This window comes from Oncorhynchus tshawytscha, linkage group LG06 (genome assembly GCF_018296145.1).
Source record: "Oncorhynchus tshawytscha isolate Ot180627B linkage group LG06, Otsh_v2.0, whole genome shotgun sequence".
In the NCBI taxonomy this organism is placed as follows: Eukaryota; Metazoa; Chordata; class Actinopteri; order Salmoniformes; family Salmonidae; genus Oncorhynchus; species Oncorhynchus tshawytscha.
In genome coordinates, this window is record NC_056434.1 from 134914 (window position 1) to 160124 (window position 25211).

At 41.2% G+C, this 25211-nt stretch overlaps 1 protein-coding gene across 1 annotated transcript; it reads right to left on the reverse strand.

The window, feature by feature from the left end:
• Nucleotides 1-293: 293 nt before the first annotated feature.
• Nucleotides 294-23526, reverse strand: LOC112266155 (nitric oxide synthase, inducible-like). Its single transcript, XM_042323692.1, has 25 exons — nt 23422-23526; nt 23227-23325; nt 22899-23038; nt 22311-22473; nt 12184-12275; nt 8888-9029; nt 8605-8744; nt 6012-6186; nt 5685-5786; nt 5169-5363; nt 4966-5048; nt 4627-4771; nt 4206-4310; nt 4055-4104; nt 3538-3712; nt 3161-3293; nt 2952-3030; nt 2630-2820; nt 2332-2501; nt 1977-2187; nt 1718-1805; nt 1451-1572; nt 1218-1363; nt 859-1053; nt 294-716 (listed from the first exon to the last, which is right to left on the reverse strand). The coding sequence occupies exons 1-25, from the start codon at nt 23524-23526 to the stop codon at nt 666-668; spliced, it is 3297 nt and encodes a 1098-aa protein (XP_042179626.1). The 3' UTR covers nt 294-665.
• Nucleotides 23527-25211: the final 1685 nt, after the last annotated feature.

Genomic DNA, 25211 nt, shown 5'->3' on the forward strand with positions numbered 1-25211 from the left:
ACTACAGGAGCAGCCATGGAAGCTCCATCATTCCACACTGTAGTTACACCAATCTGCTTTACAGCCTCTGCATACGATACATCATGCCTAATTAAATATCTCTGAGCCTCTCTAGCCTCTCTCTGTACTTTCCCAGGCAGAAGCTCCTCAAACCTCAGCAGCACTGATAGGCTTTTGCTTCTTTGACCTTCTTGAGGTCACTGATACTCTAAACCAGAGGCTTGCAAGAAGGCTTCAACTACAATGATTATGTAATATTATTTTTATTCAAAATGAGTAAAACACATTCGGATTACAAGCATATTCCCATTATGTATAATTCAGATTCAACAATCCCACATTCTATTATATTGTACAAACACTACATATATTTATCACATGTGCATCTATAATCTATCTTTAATATCATGACGTGAATGTAAATGTTATAATCATCTCTCTGAAATATACTTACCGTGCTTTAAAAATAAAGTGAAAACAGTGAAAGTGGGTACATTTTCAAGCAGTGGGCCAAAGGATGGCTAGCTGGTTTGTTTGGGACCACCAACAGCTACAAACATGTTCCAAAGTGACAATCCTAATCTATCAACAAAAACAAAAACAGGGCATCACAAGCATAGAGGAAAATGCATGCTATGTGTAGATCTTTCTCCATCCCGATCACCTCACTTTTGAAACTGGGCTCCAAAAATGTCCTCATGGTACCTCTTCTGAATCTTCAAATAAAGAAACAAACATACAAACCATAAAAGCATTGTAAAACACTGTCCACTTACTACAGTATTGGAACTAGATTAAGAGGATACATGGCATTCATATTAGTTTTCATATTAATGATTGAGAGGAAAGTGAACCAACCTTTAGTTGGGTCAGGTATTCTCCTGCCTGTGTGAGGGTGATGCCAAGCTGGCTGCTCAGAATCTCCTGTACTGCTAGAGTAACTCCCTGGGCCATGTTCACACCCCCGCACACGTAGAAGTGACCCTCCTTCTGGTGCAACACACTCAGCACCTCCCCTGCCATCTTCTCCCTCAGGACATCCTGGACATAGATCTGCTGACACACAGAGGTCAAAGGTTAGGAATAGGAGGCACAGTACAGGGAGATGTTACGCTTCAACCTTCACTTGAATCACAAACCAATCAGGTTCAATCAAGCTTTTGATTGAAAAGCTTCCTCAATACATGATTTCTTTCAAAATGACAATGCAACAGTACCTTTGGGTGACCTGGCTGGCGGGAATATGTGGTAACACTCTTCAGGACCCCTTTTCTTCTCATCTCCAGTGTCTCCTCTTTGTATAAATGGTCTGTCTCTGAACTCTGGCAGCCAAACACCAGGCTCATAGGACTTCCAGAGAACCCTGCAAAGACAAAACCATAGCCCTTAAGGTCAGAGATTTTGTATCAACAGACACACAAACAGACATACAGACACACACACACACTACCTGGGTGTTTCATGTCATGTAGCCGTTGTTGCCAGAAGCTTCGGAAGGGCGCGATGCCACTGCCAGCCCCCACCAGAATGACTGGAGTGCTGGGCTCTGCTGGGAGGTGGAACCCACCTGAACTGTAAACAATAACACAATCAGTTAGCTTCACTTGAAATGATAATCTCAATCATTATACTGGGGATAGGCTACAACCAAGCATTTGGTACATTTGGAGAATGTACCAGCCTACTGACATACAGTATGTTACAGTACGTTCTATACCTGTAGATGAAACATGGTACCAGGTCTCCTTTCTTAATGGTATCCAGCCAGGTGCTGCAGACCCCGTGGTGAAGAGGACCCTGTCCATCTATCGGTAGTACAGAAAAATACAGTACAGTTACTTTCACAGCCAAGAGATAGCAGTTCAAATTCCTTTCAAAGCATTTGATAACTGATGTATTGTCATTTATAAGTTGAGTCGTCCTGTCCTGTACCTTGGAGAAGAAGTGACCAAAATGTAAAATCTAATGTCCCATACCTTGTGTGTGATAGTTGAGCACCGTCAGAGTGAGATGTAGCTCATTGGGGTGGAGTTGAGGGGAGGAGCTGATGGAGTAGAGGCGGGGCTTGAGCAGGGGCAGCTGGCTGAGGAGGAAGGCTGCAGAGGGTTCTAAAGACGGGAACTCCTCCAGGACTTCCAGGAAGTTGGGAACACGGAACATCTTCCAGGTCATGTACTCCTGAGAGTCCTGACGGCAAATTAAGACAGAAGCTAAATAACGAAAAATATCTGTTTATATTATTTTTTGGAAAGTGCATAGGCTTACATGGTTATATGTATGAAACATAGTATTTTCTTCAATTCTATACAATTCCATACAAACAGAAGGTACCTTTGCCAAGGTCAGCAGACGCTGGCAGTGCCCCTCCAGTCTTGCCAGCTGAGAGAGCTTGTGGAGGAGGTTCTGACAGGGGGGCGTGGTCACATCCAGGAAGTAGGTGAGTGCCTGAGACAAAGGGCATGCTGGGATGCGTCTGACAGTCTGCCAGTTTTTCTCATCATCTGTTGGGAAATAGAAATGCAGTCATTTTAACAGTGTCCATTTTTTGAAGATGATGTCTTCCTAAAAAGAAATCTGATTTTACCGTGGTTACCTCATTCAGCACCATTATTACTGAATAGTATTTTACCAAGGCAGGAGTCAGAGCGGTATTCCAGTCGTAGGCACTGGTTGGTTGGGGCTGTATGGGGAAGGAACTTTAGGATTCCAGCCACCAGTTGAGGGAGATTCCCTGGGAAAACACCAACATGGTCTCCTGGGGCAAAGTTCATGACCTCTGCACTTGTCTCCCTCTCCAGCTCCACCAGAATGGTGGACCGGCTAGAAACAAGAATGACAATGCTGAATTAAACCCTGTCAAAATTGAGTCCTGTCAAAAGTGTTAAAAGTATTGCAACAATAACAATGCTAGTGGGTAAAAGAAATTGTGTGGCAGAAGACAAGAAATTAACCTTGAATGGGGGCTCTGTAGATTCTGTCTCCTCTTCAGTTTCATGGGGAAGACAGTTTTAGAGTGAATGGTTGAAAGTGCTGCGAAAGAGAGGACAGTGAAAATCATCACGTACAACTGGCTGACTGAAATACAAGATTAGTTTATAATGGTTTATAGTGCTACACCAGTCCCTTGTCAAATGTCCATCCCCTGGCCCAGGTGTAGTACCTGTGATGTGGTCCTGGGAGCAGCTCTCCAGTGCTACGCGATATCTCAAAGGGTCCCAGGCCTCGCAGAGTCGCTCTGCCCCAGGGAGCTGCAGACTCAGCTGTCCCTGGATGTTGAACTCCTTATAGGCATCCTGGAAGCAGAGAAAGCGTGCTTAGGCTCAATTATTAAATACACTATGTAGATCAATATGATATGCAAATGCTTATCAGATTAAAGATCATAACAGGTCTTTTTTGTAATGTTACTTGAGCATATAGTAGACATACCAGAAGTATGTTAATATGTATACTATAAAATACACTGAAAAAATGATCGTCAGCACGTAGCTAAGATCCACTTTTAAGCCAGAGAGCCATCCTTCCTTGTCTGCCTACCTTGAGAGCGGTGAGAGCCCAGGCAGAGAAGGCCTCTTCCTGTCCATTCAGTTCATCCCCCTCTCCAGTGGGCGTCACCCGCTCTGCCCCCAGCTCCTCCAGCTTGGCATCCACGGCATGGGCGAAAGCACAGAACTGTGGGTACATCCTCGAGCCCAGTCCAAACACACAGTACCTGGGGGAGGAGAGGGGAGATATGAGCAGTTTCAAAACCAAAGAGAGGTGACAGAGACTGTAGTCAAGTCGCCACTTCATCAAATTAGTACATCTTAAAGACATGTACATCACAGGTTAGTAGCACCTAATTGGGGAGGACAGGCTTGTGGTAATGGCTGGAGCAGAATCAGTGGAATGGTATCAAATACATGGTTTCCATGGTTTCCATGTGTTTGATGCCATTCCATTCGCTCCGTTCCAGATAATATTATGAGCTCCCCTCAGCAACCTCCACTAATGTACATGTACAGCACAGTACGGAGAGGGCAATGCAGAGAAAAATGCTTGAGATACTACTTACCTTAACTTGTTCCTGAGATACTGCAAGGAGAAAAGCTGCTTCTTGAAACTCTAATAAATAAATATTAACATGTGGTGAATATTTAGACATGACATTTTATAAATGTGGGGAAAATTTTTATTGTTAATATCTTCAAAATACAGAAACACACCTCTCCATTTCCAGGGGAGTCTCCATTCCCAAATGTGCTTGTTACCACAACCAGAAGACTCTCCTGTTCCATGTCACTGAAGTTATAGTCCTCCATACAGAGCAACTTTGAAGATATACAGAGAAGCTTTAGTTAACTTTGTAAAATATCTGGGAAATTCTGCATTTTGAGGACAGTAGTGACTTAAGACATCAACAGATTGTACATTGTACAAGCACATCTACTAGCTAACTCCCCATTGCTTGTTCTGTAAATTAACTCTAAATGAGCTCAATATAGTCCTCACATAAATTTAGGTTCCAATTAAACTAGAGGTTTACATTGATTCACAGTGCTTAACACACACAAATGCCCTGAAGCATATTAGCCTGAGGCAGTAGGCCCCCTATCATCCTTCATAGAGATGAGATGGATCTCCTACCCTGCAATTGAAGGCACAGTTTAGCATGGAGTTCAGTCTCTGGGCCAATGTCTGTGATTTCCCTGTTTCAGTAGCGTACAGGACAGTGCAACGCACCCTGTTAGCCAGCACTCTGCTCATAAGGCTTGAAGAAAAGAGAGCCGCCCTATAGGAGGGAACCAGCCATGAATGATAATACTTTGTAATGCATTATGAGCATGGTTTCACTCAACCTCAACCATTATGTGCATTTATAGCTATGTCAATAATATGATTAGGACTGCATTTTAATTTATAACGCATCATGACTGTGTTCATAAAGCATTACAGATATGGGTGTCATAGTCCATGTAAGATTACCTGGCCACCGCTTTGAAGCTGATCTGTTGTTTCCTCAGGCACATCTCCCCATTTCTCCAGACATGGGTCGTCCAGGGGTCAGGCTTCAAACAACAACAACAGTTACAGATGATCATTCAGCAACTGCCCTGTTGCCCTGGTGGAGCTTAACCAGATGAATGACATATACTATGCACAGTACAAGATGGTGTCTCAGTATCTACCTGGTAGTAGAAGAAGGGAGAGAGGATGTAGTTGACCATCTCCTGGTGGAAGACAGGGGTGAGAGAGCCAGACATGGGAGGAACCAGCCAGGCCCAGTCTGCAGGGCAGCCGCCACGCAGCCGGAACTCTGTCTCCATGTGCATCATAAAGGACTCGGCTGCAGAGTGGTGGTCTGTGATGGTCACCTTGTTCTTCTACAGCGTACAGTAATGAGACAAAAGGAGTACATTTATCTCAAGGAAAACTCCAGTTGATGGCTGAATAGTTGTAGCATCCTCTGGCTAAATATTATGGGATGGAAGTATCTTCTTTAAAATTGTAGGTATTAAAAAAACGAATTATGTAACAAAACAACAACAGCAACAACATTACTTGGGATATAAAATCAAATCAAATGCATTTATGTAGCCCTTCGTACATCAGCTGATAACTCAAGGTGCTGTACAGGCTGTGAATATCTATTGGGAAAAACATGCCTTTGGATTGGTCCTGTATACATGAAAATCATAGGTTACCTGGAAACTGTATATGACTGCAACATTGATGGTCACCAAGGCCTGGTCCTTCCACAGTGAGGACAGCTTGTGTGTCTCCAGGCCCATCCTGCGACCAACTTCCTGTACGGACAGGAAGCAAAAAAACATCTACAATCATTGCATCATTATCAAGTCAGCCAGGGTTGTGTTGCAGAGGTATGAAACAAGAAAACATTTTTAAACCGAAAATTATATTTTTGGTTATTCCAGACGAGGTTTCCTCCTACATTTCAAAACATGGGCTACTCTTGCTGAGCATGACCCTGTGCTGTAGCCATGGTGAGTACCTGTGAAAGTGAGCCTTACCTCCAAGACGTTATAACGCTGATAGTCACAGAAATCCCTCACACCAATTTCAGTGCCCATGTACCAGCCATTAAAGGGACAGGCTGGGAATTCAAGTCCACCAATCTCCATCAGCATGTTGGACACCGCAGGCAGAGCATACCACTTCAGTCCTAGGTCTTGGAACCACTTATACCTAATGAGGAAAGATCAACACAATATATCTGATAATAATACAGTGCCTTGCGAAAGTATTCGGCCCCCTTGAACTTTGCGACCTTTTGCCACATTTCAGGCTTCAAACATAAAGATATAAAACTGTATTTTTTTGTGAAGAATCAACAACAAGTGGGACACAATCATGAAGTGGAACGACATTTATTGGATATTTCAAACTTTTTTAACAAATCAAAAACTGAAAAATTGGGCGTGCAAAATTATTCAGCCCCTTTACTTTCAGTGCAGCAAACTCTCTCCAGAAGTTCAGTGAGGATCTCTGAATGATCCAATGTTGACCTAAATGACTAATGATGATAAATACAATCCACCTGTGTGTAATCAAGTCTCCATATAAATGCACCTGCACTGTGATAGTCTCAGAGGTCCGTTAAAAGCGCAGAGAGCATCATGAAGAACAAGGAACACACCAGGCAGGTCCGAGATACTGTTGTGAAGAAGTTTAAAGCCGGATTTGGATACAAAAAGATTTCCCAAGCTTTAAACATCCCAAGGAGCACTGTACAAGCGATAATATTGAAATGGAAGGAGTATCAGACCACTGCAAATCTACCAAGACCTGGCCGTCCCTCTAAACTTTCAGCTCATACAAGGAGAAGACTGATCAGAGATGCAGCCAAGAGGCCCATGATCACTCTGGATGAACTGCAGAGATCTACAGCTGAGGTGGGAGACTCTGTCCATAGGACAACAATCAGTCGTATATTGCACAAATCTGGCCTTTATGGAAGAGTGGCAAGAAGAAAGCCATTTCTTAAAGATATCCATAAAAAGTGTTGTTTAAAGTTTGCCACAAGCCACCTGGGAGACACACCAAACATGTGGAAGAAGGTACTCTGGTCAGATGAAACCAAAATTGAACTTTTTGGCAACAATGCAAAACGTTATGTTTGGCGTAAAAGCAACACAGCTCATCACCCTGAACACACCATCCCCACTGTCAAACATGGTGGTGGCAGCATCATGGTTTGGGCCTGCTTTTCTTCAGCAGGGACAGGGAAGATGGTTAAAATTGATGGGAAGATGGATGGAGCCAAATACAGGACCATTCTGGAAGAAAACCTGATGGAGTCTGCAAAAGACCTGAGACTGGGACGTAGATTTGTCTTCCAACAAGACAATGATCCAAAACATAAAGCAAAATCTACAATGGAATGGTTCAAAAATAAACATATCCAGGTGTTAGAATGGCCAAGTCAAAGTCCAGACCTGAATCCAATCGAGAATCTGTGGAAAGAACTGAAAACTGCTGTTCACAAATGCTCTCCATCCAACCTCACTGAGCTCGAGCTGTTTTGCAAGGAGGAATGGGAAAAATGTCAGTCTCTCGATGTGCAAAACTGATAGAGACATACCCCAAGCGACTTACAGCTGTAATCGCAGCAAAAGGTGGCGCTACAAAGTATTAACTTAAGGGGGCTGAATAATTTTGCACGCCCAATTTTTCAGTTTTTGATATGTTAAAAAAGTTTGAAATATCCAATAAATGTCGTTCCACTTCATGATTGTGTCCCACTTGTTGTTGATTCTTCACAAAAAATACAGTTTTATATCTTTATGTTTGAAGCCTGAAATGTGGCAAAAGGTCGCAAAGTTCAAGGGGGCCGAATACTTTCGCAAGGCACTGTATATAAAAGAGCATGCCCAAAAACACCACCACTAGGATAGATGTGATTAGTTTCTATAGTGAATCATTCAGTCCTCAATGTGACACCTTTTTCATACAGAATGAGTTACGCACACACACAGTTGACGTGTTCACTCTACCAAAGGTGCTTGAAACACTTGACTCAACTCAGTATTGTGTCCAGTGAAACAAATGAAGGACCACTTTGGAGTGGTTAGACATTTAAATAAAAGAAAATGGTACAGGTCATTGGGCCCTCCTAGACCTGGCTTTGGGAAACTATTTGGATAAAGGAATGTGCTGCGTAGTTAAGTTCTATAGAGCTCTTCACTCTCTCCTATTCAGCTCTGTTCCTCAAGACGGAGGATTTTAAATCCTTTTTTATAGTTCAAACTCTTGAGTGACTGGGGGCAATGGTTTGATTTTACCCAGGCAGCTACATAAAACATTGATTTAATTAGATAACTCCTACTTAAAAACATCACCATGGCTATGGAGGCATGATGCTCTGAATACTATGTGTCTCTGATGAATCCAATCAATGGCAAATCTAGTATGGAATCAAACGGATTTGCATACACATGTGTCATAACATAACTGGACACCACTTTTGTAGCGGTATCGTAACCAATGAATGTCGTTGTATGCAGTGGAATAGCTATGATGACTCTCTGCAGGCTTAACATCGTATTTGTTCTCAAAAGTGTGTTTACACAATCATCCAATAGAAACGAGGCTAAAGTCACTCACTGAGGGTGTTCCATGGGAACCTCCAGGATCAGGTGTGGAGGGATTTCATAAAGGTCTGGGTCCTCCCCATTGACCTGCAGGACTAGTGGCAATACATCGAAGAGGCCGTACTGAGGTTTCCATCCAAGCCGGATACAGATCTTTAAGAACACAGCACAAAAGTAACAGCAACTTTAAAAATGTATATTTTCAAACAAAGACATACAGTATGTGAGCCTGTTTGAATGCATGTTATTGAAATAGCTGGATGGATCCTGGTGGCTATAGCTACTTTATATAGTACCTCAGTGAATTCTACACTGGATGGGTCTCCCTGGATACTGCCATCAGGCATCTGGTAACCTGCATACTTCACCAGCTGGCTGTTCCACACCCGGAAATCTCGCATGTCTTCCTTTCTCAGAGGGAAGACGGTAATCGCAGACCTGAAATAAATAAGACAGAAGAAAGAATAAGATATGTAATAACAGACAAACTGAAATAAGAAGGAGCTTGTGAAACTGGCCCATAACAGAGTGAATGTCCTACAGCAGGGTTCCCCAATAGGCAGCCCATTGGCAATTTTATTTCCAGAGAAAATAAATAACAAATTGCCTAATAATTTAGTTGTTGACATAAAATACAAAAATCTAGGAAATCAGCTCAAAGTGATTTTAATTAAAAAACATATTAACCAATATGCCTCTCTAAGGGGGTAGTTAGGAAGAGTCTAAGGGGCCTTAAAAAATGATGAGAACATTAGGTACATTTTTTTCCATATTACATTATTAACCTATCATCATTAATATATTATATTACTTCAATGTACTAATAACTAATAAAAGTAATGGTTTCTTTATCTTTTCTTGTTTTTGGCAAAAGTAAACATCCAGAGAGCCTCTGTATTCCCCCCTCCAAAATGAAAAGAAAGTCAGGAAAGAGAACAGAAAGGGAGACAGTATGTCACCCAATGTTTCACAAAGGAAGGTGGGTGTAGTCCGTGAGTGGTGGAAATGAACCTGATAGCTTAGTCCATATTGAAATAGGCTACTTTTGCTCCCCTAACATTAGTTACTTAATATCTTCACAGAAAATTCTGTGTTTACATTTCGCTCCTCTTTTAGCCCACATTTAATCAATGTAGGCAAACGTTTAGCAAGCCATTCATAATAAATCAGTTGTCCCTCCCCCTGCCTGGTGCCAGGCCCAACAGATGCAGCTTCAGGTTCAGCAGCCATGTCTCCCCATCCCCATATCCCTGAACCAGCCCTACTCCCAACTGAAGAAGGAGGTGAGCAGCATTGTGTTGAATGACATGTCAGTTGGCATAATTGCAGGTACTGCAATGCATTGAGAAGAGGAATGTGATTCTCCAGTCAGGAAAAATCTCACTTGACACAGAGGCAGCCAATATAAGAGACTTAAAGGAAGAGATGCAGGCTCTTAGAGATGGACGGGAGTCTCTCCTGTCTGAAGCAATGCTGATTGCTATGCAAATAGCTGTTGTACCTCAAGTAAGCAAGGAACACACTGCCAGAGGAAAAGGAAGAGATTCCATGATGAGACCTCTCAAGAGGAGACAGCTCAGGACAGTGCAGCAACGGTGTTTCGGAATAGTGTTTTTTACTGCTATGGACAACATAAGTGACTTGGACACTAGGTTTCACACCACTGCAGAAATTGTAGAATACTTTTCTGCTGTTCTGAAAGTTAGGCAGATTAGTGAGGATAAAGTCCCTTCTGTGTGCCAACCACTGATCATGAAGTATTTCAGAGATCTTACACCTGAGTTTCAAAATGAAGTAAGACACCTGAACACTGTATATGCTGCCACTTTCCCCCCTAACTTGCCCCCTCTTGGTCTCCTGAAGGCAATTTGTAAGATGCAGCTGCAAAGCATTTTTGGAGAAGTGTGCATTGCTTTACGTATTTTTTGCACACTGCCTGTGAGTGTTGCTGGTGGCGAGAGAGCTTTCAGTAAGCTAAAACTGATTAAAAAAACTATTTGAGGTCCACTATGTCCCAGGACAGGTTTTGCAGTCTTGCCATGCTGTCCATTGAAAGTCAGTTAGCTAGAAAGCTGGACTTCAAAGACTTGATCAGTGACTTTGCTAGCAAGAAGGCTCGGCGCTGGGCTCTTGGTGGGTAATGCTGAGCAAGGGCCAGTGATAACTGTTAAATGGCATGGCTATAGATATTGGATCACTCCACACATGATGCCCACAGGCTGAGAACAAGACTGAGAACAGACTGAGAACAAGATATATCTCAAAGGAATGGCTGGATTGCCATAACATTTGTTGTGCACAATCAAGACCAAGTGGAAGAAACCTATTGATTTGGTGACTACCTGACCTTTCCTCTAGCGCCACCATCAGGCCTTTTAATTTCCATTTTGTTTTCCATTTCCCCTTTTACAGCTGCTTATTTTCTAGTTGGTATGTATACTTAGTTTAAAAAATTGGCTGCTGATTTTATTATTTTATTTGTTATATCATTATATAGATGATAATGTTAATTTTTTTAATTGAAGAGGTTAATGTATATTTATTTTAAGTTATTCTTTAATGTTAAGAGAATTTTCCATTCAAGAATTTTACCATTAAAATTACATTTAGACTGTAAAAGATTTCTTATAGACAGGTGTTTCAGTTGTTTGGTCTTTTTATTTATTTATTTTATTTCACCTTTATTTAACCAGGTAGGCTAGTTGAGAACATGTTCTCATTTACAACTGCGACCTGGCCAAGATAATGGTCTATCAATAATCAGATCAGTAGCATGACCAGGCCAACCAGATCAGTAACTTCATTTGCATGACCATACCAACTTCATCCCCAGGCTGGATGGGCGAGATGCCCAGAATCCTGCCCCCTCTCCTTTTGATGGAGCACATCCCCTGAGGTATGCCTAATTTAATCTGGTTAGGTTCCAACACATTGTTTAGCAATCCCCATTTTAGAACAATAACATTGCATTCCCACAGATCAATATGCAGTGTACAAACTATTCATAACTATGTTCCGGCCCCTGACCATCCCTTCAAGGAAAAATTGGCCTATAGCTGAATGTAATTGGGGAGCCCTGACCTACAGTATTGTTCTCACGGAGTAAAGGGTTGAAGGTCTAAGTCAAGTGCAATAAATAACACATGAGACAGGAGTATTAGTAGAATTACTTTTACATTGGTGCATTTACATGTTAGTATTTTAGCAGATGTTGTTATCCAGAGCGACGAACAGTTAGTGGGACAAATCTGTAGTTTACATTTGACACATTTCTAACTTCATACAGGGTTGATCTTTACTCAGTGTTTTCTGCCCTCTGCCTCATTACCTCATACTTCTCTATCCTTTCTAGTTTCACAAAGAATGCTACATTAGTTAGGCTACCTCAGAAAGTAGGGCTGTTGGTCACCTAGGCCTAGATTCAATCTGTGTCGAAGCGTGATTTTAAATCGAAAGGCAATCTTCCCGCATTCGCAGAGACTGCATTCACGTAAACACTGCATATGATCTCTCAATTGAAAATAACCTTATAGTTTCAATCGCGCTATAACGCAGATGTTTGGATTGAAACAAGTCCCAACTCTTTGTTTACCTTAGGTTTCCTCCATTTGTGGCAAACTGTAAGTGTTCGCACAGAGACTTGAACATATCCTGAGTAGTCTTGCACTTTCTGGCATCAAACACCTGCAGAACAATCCAAGAAACATGTTGGTGAGTATTGGTTAAGTGGGACACCTAGCAAAGCTTTATAATGGATATATTTAAATGTGTACAATAACATAACAAACAATCAATGCCTGTGTGTTAGTGAGGAAGTATGTGATGATAAAAAAATGGATTCAATTGGCGTGAAGTCATTGTGGGCGTGGCATCCCGTGTAATGTCTCTAAAGTCATAATGGTAAGTAAAATGACATAGGATTCTAAGACAAATAATGTTAAGCTTGTAAAAAATTAAGAAAGGATATTCAGCTTTTCGTTACAACATATTTTGTAAATGTAAATCAAAATGGCTGTAAATGGTTATTTTACTACTTTCACGTTTTTAGAATATTTGCCTACGTCCAAACTGGGACACCCTGTTACTGTCAAACTGGGACACCCTGTTACTGTCAAACTGGGACACCCTGTTACTGTCAAACTGGGACACTCTGTTACTGTCAAACTGGGACACCCTGTTACTGTCAAACTGGGACACTCTGTTACTGTCAAACTGGGACACCCTGTTACTGTCAAACTGGGACACTCTGTTACTGTCAAACTGGGACACTCTGTTACTGTCAAACTGGGACACCCTGTTACTGTCAAACTGGGACACCCTGTTACTGTCAAACTGGGACACTCTGTTACTGTCAAACTGGGACACCCTGTTACTGTCAAACTGGGACACCCTGTTACTGTCAAACTGGGACACTCTGTTACTGTCAAACTGGGACACCCTGTTACTGTCAAACTGGGACACCCTGTTACTGTCAAACTGGGACACTCTGTTACTGTCAAACTGGGACACCCTGTTACTGTCAAACTGGGACACCCTGTTACTGTCAAACTGGGACACTCTGTTACTGTCAAACTGGGACACCCTGTTACTGTCAAACTGGGACACCCTATTACTGTCAAACTGGGACACCCTGTTACTGTCAAACTGGGACACCCTGTTACTGTCAAACTGGGACACTGTTACTGTCAAACTGGGACACCCTGTTACTGTCAAACTGGGACACTCTGTTACTGTCAAACTGGTACACCCTGTTACTGTCAAACTGGGACACTCTGTTACTGTCAAACTGGGACACCCTGTTACTGTCAAACTGGGACACCCTGTTACTGTCAAACTGGGACACCCTGTTACTGTCAAACGGGGACACCCTGTTACTGTCAAACTGGGACACCCTGTTACTGTCAGACTGGGACACCCTGTTACTGTCAAACTGGGACACTCTGTTACTGTCAAACTGGGACACCCTGTTACTGTCAAACTGGGACACCCTGTTACTGTCAAACTGGGACACCCTGTTACTGTCAAACTGGGACACCCTGTTACTGTCAAACTGGGACACCCTGTTACTGTCAAACGGGGACACCCTGTTACTGTCAAACTGGGACACCCTGTTACTGTCAAACTGGGACACTCTGTTACTGTCAAACTGGGACACCCTGTTACTGTCAAACTGGGACACTCTAGGCCATGGGTGTCAAACTCTGGCCCGTGGGCCAAATTTGGCCTGCGGGGTAATTATATTTGGCCCGCGAGACAATACCAAATTACTACTAGAGCTGGCCCGCCGGTATTATACAGCGCATTCACCACTAATACTACGAATCCCATAATGCTCTGCTGTTTTCGCGCGCCAATCAGGACAGGACCCAGAAACGCTCTCTCCTCTGTGACAGTAGTCATACCAACATAGACGCTACAACTGTCAGCGAGCTAACCCTTCCCAAAAATGGCGAAAGAAAGGCAGAAAACAGGAGCTTTCTGGACAAGTGGGAGGCAGAATATCTGTTTACATATGTAAAAGACAAACCTGTTTGTCTTGTTTGTGGAGTCAACGTGGCTGTAAGTAAGGAGTACAACATTAGACGACACTATGAAACGAAACACCATGACAAATACAAGGACCTGGACATGACTCAAAGGAGCCAGAAAGTAGAGGAGATGAAAAGAAGTTTGGTTTCACAACAGAATATGTTTAAAAAAGCCACATCACAAAGCGAGGCTGCTGTAAAGGCTAGTTATATAGTGGCAGCAGAGATCGCAAAATCAGCCCGGCCCTTTAATGAAGGAGAGTTCATGAAAAAGTGCATGATGAAGGTTTGTGACCTCGTATGCCCAGAGAAAAAACAAGCATTTTCAAACGTGAGCCTGAGCAGGAACACAGTAGCTGATCGCACATGTGATCTTGCCACCAATCTGTATGACCAGCTGATGGAAAAGGGAAAAGATTTTGTTGCGTTCTCCCTCGCTGTGGATGAGAGCTGCGACGCATCTGATACTGCTCAGCTGTCAGTCTTCATCCGTGGAGTGGACTCAAATCTGTGTGTTACGGAGGAGCTATTAGGATTCAAATCAATGCATGGCACAACCACAGGAAAGGAAATCTTTGAGGAGGTTTCCAAATGTGTAACTGAAATTCTAGTTGGATTAACGACAGATGGTGCGCCAGCGATGTGCGGTAAAAAGAGTGGACTGGTGGGCATGGTTCGGGAGAAGATGCGGGAAGAGAACTGTGCAGGTGAGCTAACTGTTTACCACTGCATCATACATCAGGAAGCACTGTGTGCCAAAGCCCTAAAGATGGAACATGTTATGACCACAGTAACACAGGTAGTTAACTTTATAAGAGCCAAAGGTCTAAATCACCGCCAGTTTAAATCTTTTCTGGAGGAGTGTGGTTCGGAATACGCAGACGTGCCGTATCACACAGAGGTGAGATGGCTAAGCAGAGGAAAAGTACTGAACAGATGTTTCGAGCTGCGTGAGGAAATATGTCAATTCCTGGAAACCAAAGGGAAGGATACAGCAGAGCTCCGGGAGCAAAAGTTCCTGTGTGAGCTGGCCTTTCTCTGTGACATCTCGAGCCATCTCGATGCGCTGAACCTGCAGCTTCAGGGGCGGGGGCGCATCATCACAGACATGTACGCTGCAGTGAGGGCCTTCAAAACTAAACTGTGCCTGTGGGAGAATCAGATGCTGCAAGGAAACCCTTGCCATTTTCCCTGCTGCCAATCCATAAAAGCGCAGATCTCTACCACCGTGTTCCCATGCGCACAGTTTGCTGAAAAACTCAGTGTTCTCGCCGCTGAGTTTAGCCGGCGATTTGCCGACTTCGATGCCCAGAAATGCAAGTTTGAACTGCTTAGTAATCCCTTCGCAGTTGATGTGGAAAATGCACCAACCAACATCCAAATGGAGCTGATTGAACTCCAGTGCAACGACACGCTGAAGTCAAAGTATGATGCTGTGGGCGCCGCACAGTTTCCACGGTTCATCCCTGACACAATGCCTCAGCTCCGGCAGTACTTATCTATGCGAGCAACTTTTCTCCTCGATGAAGATGACCAAAACAACTCACAGGAGACGTCTGACTGATGAACATCTTCGCTCGATACTGAGGATTTCTTCAGCTCAGAGCTTGAGCCCAGACATTGATGAACTAGCATCCAAGAAGAGATGCCAGGTATCTGGCTTGGGCACATCAGATTAGACCAGTGTGCAATAATTAACGTTTTCTTTATGCACTTTTTCTTGCTACAAGGCATGGGCTTGAATGGTTGATTGATTTATTATCATTTTATTTGTAAAATTATTAGCCAGTGGAAAAAGTTTATTTTGGTATTTAAATCAGAAGGCTGCAAATAGAAAAGAGGCATACAATTTTTATTTAAATTTTATTTATTTAATAAATGAATGCCATTGATGTGTTTTTTCATTTGAAATTCGATTTTGCATGTCTCCACTATTAAATTATATATTGTATGGTAATAAGCGATGCTTGTTCCATATTCAATGTTAAAGCAAAACTTGTTTGGGTCCATATTAAAAGGTTAATTTGTTCAATGTTGGCCCGTGACTTTGTTCAGGTTTTACATTTTGGCCCACTGGGTATTTGAGTTTGACACCCCTGCTCTAGGCCATTTTAAGGCAGTGTTTTTCCCCGGTAGATTATGAAATACATGTTGTTTTCTTAACAGAAATCAATTTTCTAAATAGGATCAAATTAAAGATATTACCTCACCAACATAAAAAAATTCTAGCTAGCTACAGTATATTCATAACCATACAGGTAATATGATGACTAAAAATGTTATTTTGCTGTATTTGACGCTGGTGACAATAAAACAGTCATTGACATGTTTGAGGGGTGAGGTCTTAATGGTTTCATTCTACAAAATGTCCACTAGAGTGTAGTTTGAAGCTGGTGTACCAATCCGAAAGTAAAAGACAAAACATTTTTTGGGAAGAACTGGAAGCATTACAATAGCGCACATAGAACAGATCTACCACTTGCTTTCAGGTAGAATGATGGATCTATAACTCACATTTCTACGTAAATTTTTTGGATCGGGTTGCCCAAAAAGATACATATTGCCACTTTAATGTTCCACAAAATGACATAAAGAAAGTTTTAATACATTTAATTTGTATGAATAATTGAAGTTTATTATAAAAATATAGAAATTTCTCATATACTCTAATTTATTCTTCTTTACAATAAAGAATGAAGTGTCCCACTTTGAATACCAAGGTGTCCCAATTTGCCAGTATCTACAGAAAAAATGTGGTCTCAGGACAATTTGTGTTTGAAGAAGAGCCATCCATCCTGTGTTATATTGTTTGGGTAGACTGCAATGAAAATAATGCCTTCTAATAATTTTAATTTCATATGTTATTAGTTATTGGTAGTTTTTAGATAAACTACTAATGCCATGTTTTAGTCCGCTGGAGAAAGTGAGTCATGCTCGCTGGGCTACATCGGGCTGTTAGGTACGCAGTGGGACATTTGAAGCAGAGGTCTGAATAGTTGGATTGGAAATGTTCTTTGACAGTTTCTGATTACTGTTGCTGGGTTTTATAGTTTAGGTAACACCAGTTAATTTGAGCATTAAGTTCATGTATTCTAACATTATAATCTGTTCCATTACGTGGAAAAATGTCCGGTCATTAAAGTGGATTGCAGTTTGAGTTTGAGTTTATTTTTACAGTCACAGTGCACATTAATCAACGTTTCAGTAAGTTCTGGTTTTAGCCAGCAGGCTAATTTTCAACCGCAGTCCCTGGGCAGGTTATTAAAAACAATTACAATAACAATACAGACAATCAATGAGCAGTGAGCACACACAGAGCAACATAGAACAAGTATCACATAGCACGCTGTCATGACGTTGGCCTCTTTGGGTATAGCAAGCCCATCCCCCTCTCCCTGCCTCCCTCTTTCCTCCTTCAACTAGGTTGCTGTGGTCAGAGAGACGTTGTAAATTCCTGAGAATCTCCTCATGGACACACAGTATAGAGAGAGTAGATGTTCATGGAGAACAAAGGAAATCCTTCCACCTCACAGAACTTGAGGTACGAACAAATTTCATGTTCCGGAGAAGGTATAAAAGATCGGTGAAGAATCCAGCTACTAACTGGTCCGTTTGTCACAACTTGGGGAAGCTCATGGGAGACGGTGTGGCCACATTACCATAACGCTGTTTATATAATAGCCTCAGATATGAGGTTTACATCTAATTGTTGTATAAGATGAATGAGTGAGTATGATACTGTTTGTATAATTGTGTAATATGATTTTGGACTGTTTAATGAAGAAAAATACAATTCCCTTTTGATTTGAACTAAATCAGAGGACCGCCCCTGAGCCCAGGGTCAGACATCCTGGGACAGCCCTCTTCGGCCGTTCCGAATAAAACCCCCACTCTGTTTTTTTTCAATCAGCAGACCGAGCTTACCTCAATTATGAGATGGCTAAAGGTTGCAGACCATGTTTTTCTCCATTAGGAGGACAAAGGTTGTAGACCATTGCTGAATCTTTTAACCATACCACGTGGTTAAACTCTTAGACTATCGATACCGACAGAATAAGAACAAGTATTTGATATTAATTACTAGTCTGCCACTAGGAATTCGGTATCATTGAATGCGAAGAACGACAACTGCCGAAACATCTATTCTATAATGAATGTCACTCTGAACAATCCCCTCTAACCACAACCGAGAGAGAGAGGGAGAGAGACGGACAATTCTACAAAAGAAATGAACTTTTCACCAGCGATCAAGACGACACACTGAGCGTCAATATATATATTGATTGCAATTGTTCCCGAATGAGTGAGCGTTCATGTGAAAAGGATTAGCATTTCAATTGTTATAATTATCAACTCTGTAGTGACTTCTTAGCCGACCCCCACTTCCCCTTTTGTCTAACAAGCCGCCATGCCGGTTTAGCCCACTAGGGCACATTCTCCTATAATTTCATGGTACCACATTTACCTTGTTTGTTTGTTTGTTTATGCATTTCTGTGAATTACTTAATTATTAATAAATAAATGATTTAAGACAATTGATGTATGGATGACTCATAGTGAAGACTGGGTTCGTGCAGATAACCAACAATTTACGACGTTTGGAATGAGACTAACGTGAGGTAAAGTAAATAATTCATTTATTCGAAGACTAATTGTTCAGATAAAATATCTGAAAAGTTATTTTAGGAAATGATAACTTTGTAATCTGAATATTTTTCCTTGGTGCCCTAGTAATCCTAGTAATTACGGTTACATGACTAATCAGTCTTATCGCGTAATAACTAATTACAGAGAATCTTTCATAAAAACTATCAGTCTTCAGTTAATGATAGTAAAGACACAGAAACGCAAAAAGCAACAAAACAAAATACATAAGTGTTTCCACACCTCACCAGCTACCGACAACATGGAAAGCATACCAAGGCCCATACCATGGTCCAAACATGCCAAGACAGTGGTGAAGAGGTCACGATAAAACCTTTTCCCCCTCAGGAGACTGAAGAGATTTGGCATGGGTCCTCAGATCCTCAAAAGGTTCGAAAGCTGCACCATCGAGCGCATCCTGACCGGTTGCATCATCGCCTGGTATGGCAACTGCTCGGCATCTGACCGTAAGGCGCAACATAGGGTAGTGTGAGCGGCCCAGTACATCACTGGGGCCAAGCTTCCTGCCATCCAGGACCTATATAATAGGCGGTGTCAGAGGAAAGCCCATAAAATTATTAGAGACTCCTGTCACCCAAGTTATAGACTTTTTTCTCTGCTACCACACGGCAAGCGGTACCGGAGCACAGAGTCTAGGACCAAAAGGCTCCTCAACAGCTTCTACCCCCAAGCCATAAAACGGCTGAACAAATTAATAAAATCGCTACCGGACAATTTACATTGACCCCCCCTTTTGTACACTGCTGCTACTCGCTGTTTGTTTGTTACCAATGCATAGTCACTTCGCCCCCACCTACATGTAGAGATTACCTCAACTAGCCTGTAACCCCGCACACTGACTCGGTACCGGTGCCCCCTGTATATAGCCTCGTTATTGTTATTCCTGTTGTGTTACTTTTTATTTTTACTTTTCATTTTAGTTTACTTGGTAAAAATGTTCTTAACTCTTCTTGAACTGCACTGTTGGTTAAGGGCTTGTAAGTAAGCATTTCACGGTAAAGTCTACACCTGTTGTATTCGGCGCATGTGACAAATAAAGTTTCATTTGATTTGAAACGGGTAATACACAGCTAGGGATTATTGATTGGCCTCTAGTCATGGGAAGCTCTCACAGAGAAAGCAGATTGACTAAAGGTGCTTTTCCTTAAGGGAACTATACAGTCACCTCTCATAGCAGACCTTGTAGATCTGCTGCCATAGGTTTGGGTTTTCTGTTTAACAAAAGTACTGAGTGGAGGGGGAGCCAGGCCATTTAGGATCTTGAATACAAGACATGCTTCGGTGTATTGCACAAGATTTTTCCAACTCAGTAGCTCATGCTCCCTGAGGATGTAACAGTGATGATGGCTATTGGGCTTCCAATCAAGCACCCTGAGAGCCTGTTTGTAGACAGATTGAATGGAAGCAAGCTTGGACCCAACTAGTCAAGCAGTATGTTAATTGGGGAAGCATCATAGATTTGAAGTACAGCTTTATCTTCCTCTGTAGTCAATTTTTTTTGTATATATCAGAAATCAGCTAGGTTGAATTTGGTTATTTGAGTTACCATTTTCACCTGCTTTTTAAAAGAGAGGTTGGAATCAAGTATGATGCCAAGGTACTTAAAATCGGATACCAGCTGGAGCTTTTCCCCTGACACATACACATCTGGCTCAGCGGCATCAGTTGCCCTCTTTGTGAGGAACATGCAGACTGGATTTTTAACGTTGAGATGTGAACATGAGTCACTGAGCCACTTTGTAACCTGGACCGTTACAGTAGTGAGTTCTTGTGCAGCTTGTTGTTTGCTCTTTGCATTCACATACACTACCGTTCAAAAGTTTGGGGTCACTTAGAAATGTCCTTGTTTTCCATGAAAACATACATGAAATGAGTTGCAAAATGAATAGGAAATATAGTCAAGATGTTGACAAGGTTCTAAATAATGATTTTTAATTTAAATAATAATTGTCCTTCAAACTTAGCTATCGTCAAAGAATCCTCCATTTGCAGCAATTACAGCCTTGCAGACCTTTGGCATTCTAATTTGAAGAGATTTCACCCCATGCTTCCTGATGCACCTCCCACAAGTTGGATTGGCTTGATGGGCACTTCTTACGGTCAAGCTGCTCCCACAACAGCTCAATAGGGTTGAGATCCGGTGACTGTGCTGGCCACTCCATTATAGACAGAATACCAGCTGACTGCTTCTTCCCTAAATAGTTATTGTATAGTTTGGAGCTGTGCTTTGGGTCATTGTCCTGTTGTAGGAGGAAACTGGCTCCAATTAAGCACCGTCCACAGGGTATGGCATGGCTTTGCAAAATGGAGTGATAGCCTTCCTTCTTCAAGATCCCTTTTACCTTGTACAAATCTCCCACTTTACCACCACCAAAGCACCCCCATACCATTACATTGCCTCCACCATGCTTGACAGATGGCGTCAAGCACTCCTCCAGCATCTTTTCATTTTTTCTGCATCTCACGAATGTTCTTCTTTGTGATCCACACACCTCAAACTTAGATTCGTCTGTCCCTAACACTTTTTTCCAGTCTTCCTCTGTCCAGTGTCTGTGTTCTTTTGCCCATCTTAATCTTTTCTTTTTATTGGCCAATCTGAGATATGGCTTTTTTTTTGCAACTCTGCCTTGAAGGCCAGCATCCTGGAGTCGCCTCTTCACTGTTGATGTTGATACAGGTGTTTTGCAGGTAGTATTTAATGAAGCTGCCAGTTGAGGACTTGTGAGGTGTCTGTTTCGCAAACTAGACACTCTAATGTACTTGTCCTCTTGCTCAGTTGTGCACTGGGGCCTCCCACTCCTCTTTCTATTCTGGTTCTCGCATGGAATAGCCTTCATTTCTCAGAACAAGAATAGACTGATGAGCTTCAGAAGAAAGTTCTTTGTTTCGGGCCCTTTTGAGCCTGTAATCGAACCCACAAATGCTGATGCTCCAGATACACAACAAGTCTAAAGAAGGCCAGTTGTATTGCTTCTTTAATCAGTTTTCAGCTGTGCAAACATAATTGCAAAAGGGTTTTCTAATGATCAATTAGCCTTTTAAAATTATAAACTTGGATTAGCTAACACAACTTGCCATTGGAACACAAGAGTGATGGTTGCTGATAATGGGCCTCTGTAAGCCTATGTAGACATTCCATTAAAAATCTGCCGTTTACAGCTACAATAGTCATTTACAACATTAACAATGTCTAAAATGTATTTCTGATCAATTTGATGTTATTTTAATGGAACGGTAGTGCAGTGTAGTGGAGTTCTTAAGCTATTTAGAATGGTATCATGTTGGGGGTTAACACAATGGGGTGATTCTGTAAGGTGTTCCTGAAAGCATATTTTCATAAAGTGTCCCACTCTACCAATACTCACCCTCATCATTCATTAGGTTAATCTACACATAGAACATTACACATACGCCCATGTGCATGCATGAAAAACACATACAAGAATACAATAGTTACTGATATTGATTCCTAAAAGATAATGAGAAACGGAAATGTATCTTCTGCCTTGTTAGTATGTTTTCTTACTTGTAAATTGGACCACTGAATCCTGCCGATGCATCTTGGGGCGTTCCTCCATGCTTGTCGAGCACCAAACACTAATTCGTCCATAGTCAGCGAATAAGTTCCACAGGAACCTATCTCCATAGCAACTTCCTCCAATCTGGCAAGGTGATGTTCAATTTTGGGGCTATGCATTTGGAATTAAATTAGGCTATGTGTAAATCATTGAAAACAAACAAATCATAAAATAGAGGGGATTTACATTTTTCCCATTGCAAAACTTTTGTAAGGCCCACATAGATGCTTCATAAATGATCTATAAGCAAATGTTTACAATAGGCTATAAAGGCTGACTGGCTTAAATATTTTCCCATACTGCCATAATTTATGAAGCACCTAAGAATACATTGTACAGTAAAGGCTTTATAAAGGCTCATAAATGAAGTACAGAAAATCTAGGCTACAATCTATAAATGCCTAAAAGGCATTAAACAATATTGCAATTTTAAGCAACAGTGTGTCTTTTACAGATTCCGCACTTGGGTTGAACAATTTTGGAGTAATAATAGTCATCGTCTTTAGAGAAGTATTACACTGAGGCCTATTACTTACATTTTGAAGGACTTGTAGTATTGGTTGATTAGGTCAATCGCCTGAGGTAGGATCTCAAGAGGAGTATCTTTGGGACAGCGCATTAGAGCCTTGGGAGTCATGACAGAACCTTCACAAACTTGTGATGTACATTGTTGGTTCTGCATATGAAATAAAATAAGACAGTTTAAATTAAAATGTATTGCTTTATTTTATAGTGTTCAATCTTCACTGAAATAGAAAACACTCAAATTGAGGCGCGGCTTCATAATTTGAGCAAAAGAGCCAAGCAAATAAGTTGCGGTACTGTACCACGGCACACACAAAGCATCATAAACTGTAAACGCACCTTAACTGCCTGGTGGTGCAGCATATCATTGAGACTTGAGCCATCCTTCACATTACGCACAGGTATAGACAACGGACACCTGCTTGCTCTTGTTTCCCACTATGGGATGAACATAGAGGAGAAACGGGTTTAACATATGTCGCTTGCTTTTAGCACATTTTCTCATTTTATTTCAACTGTAATCTCAATTCGTACCTTCTTAAGTTTAGTCTGGAGAGCTATTTTGGTTTCATCATCTTGAAGCACCATCTCCATAATTGTAAAATAAATGCAGTTCATTAACATATATGGAAATACCATTTATCTAAATAATTCAAACATTTGTAGCCTATTAGATCGAAATGTATGTGTTTATATGCTATTTTGCTATGAGTAAAATGTATTTTGAATTCCTTGGTAACAAAAAAACATGAATATTAAGTTTAATTAAACATTTTAAAGTTATAATGTGCTCAATAGCCTTCAGTGTCATGGCATAAACTCTTTAAAACAATCTAATTTAAATTCTATAATATCCCAGTATTTACTCTTACCTTCAGTTAGGTGAGACGGGCATCAATTCCTCTCTGAAACTTTTCCTACTGAGATGTTTCAATTTATACCTGCCTGTAACGAAACATGGGCAGGCTTCTAGGAAAATTCCCTGGTTGTGTTCCAGGTAGGTAGGCTCAAATTAATTACAATTAACATTTTTGTGGCCAACCGGTTTTTCAGTTGTTTGGTCTGCCAAGAATCAGATCAGTAGCATGACCAGGCCAACTAGACCAGTAACTACTGCAGTCCAGAGGTATGGGGGCTTTCCAGGAGTGTGGAGGTAATAGTGCTATTCCTGACATTATGGGAAACAAGACAGCTTCCTGCACTGTAACAAAATATTAGGTAACTATTTGCAACAGCTCTTTAAGTAAATCCAACAAGGAGGATCTTTTAAGTATAATATACTTCGCTTTTAGTGTACTACAAACTCAAATATATTAAATGCAAACAACTAACTGGATCTCAAAAATTCCTTTCATTCAACTTAATTTTATCAGGTTCTGTAATGCGTCTGTGTGTAGCTGGTGAAGATGAGTCAGGCGCAGGACAGCAGATATGAGTAATGTACGTAATTTTACTCAATAATAATCACAATACAAGTCAAATAAATCCAAGGCCACAATAACGGACCGCAATACAATAAACAATCACTCACAAACAAACATGGGGGAACAGAGGGTAAATAATGAACAAGAAATTGGGGGATTGAAACCAGGTGTGTAAGACAAGGACAGAGCAAATGGAAAATGAAAAGTGGATCGGCGATGGCTAGAAGGCCGGTGACGTCAACCGCCGAACGCTGCCCGAACAAGGAGAGTAACCGACTTCGGCGGAAGTCGTGACATGTTCAGAATGTTTTCTTTTTTTGATCTACTTAAGTTCTTCAAGTCCCAGAACTAATGTTATAAGTTTGATATACTTAATGTAATCAGTTACATAACTAATATTGTAAGTTTAATTTGCTAAATTGACTCAGTATCGTAATTTATATTCTATGATTTATCTATAAATGTTTTTGCTCAGTTACGTATGGTACTCAAGTTAGCCAAATGTATTTAAATTGGTTTCCTTCTACTCAAATATATACTCACAACTATAATTAAAAAAACTGATGCAAATAGTTACTTCAATATACTTGGGATAATTTACAAAAAATATTATTTCTATACAAGGGAATATGCAAAAAGAAACAACAGTGTTTAAATTCAAACTTCAACACCTTGATTTTGAATAAATGTAATGTTATAATTTCTTCTTGAATCTCAAATTGCCCCTTAAAACCTACTCCTTAGGCATTTGTGGATATCTCATTATTGTGTCATCTGTAAGCATTCTGGGTATAACTACACCTTGCCCCCCCCCTTAGGTAAAGTTACGTCCAGATAGCTTGAACCTGACTACACATCATTTCAGATCTTCACAACTGCATAAGGTTTAGGTGATAGTTT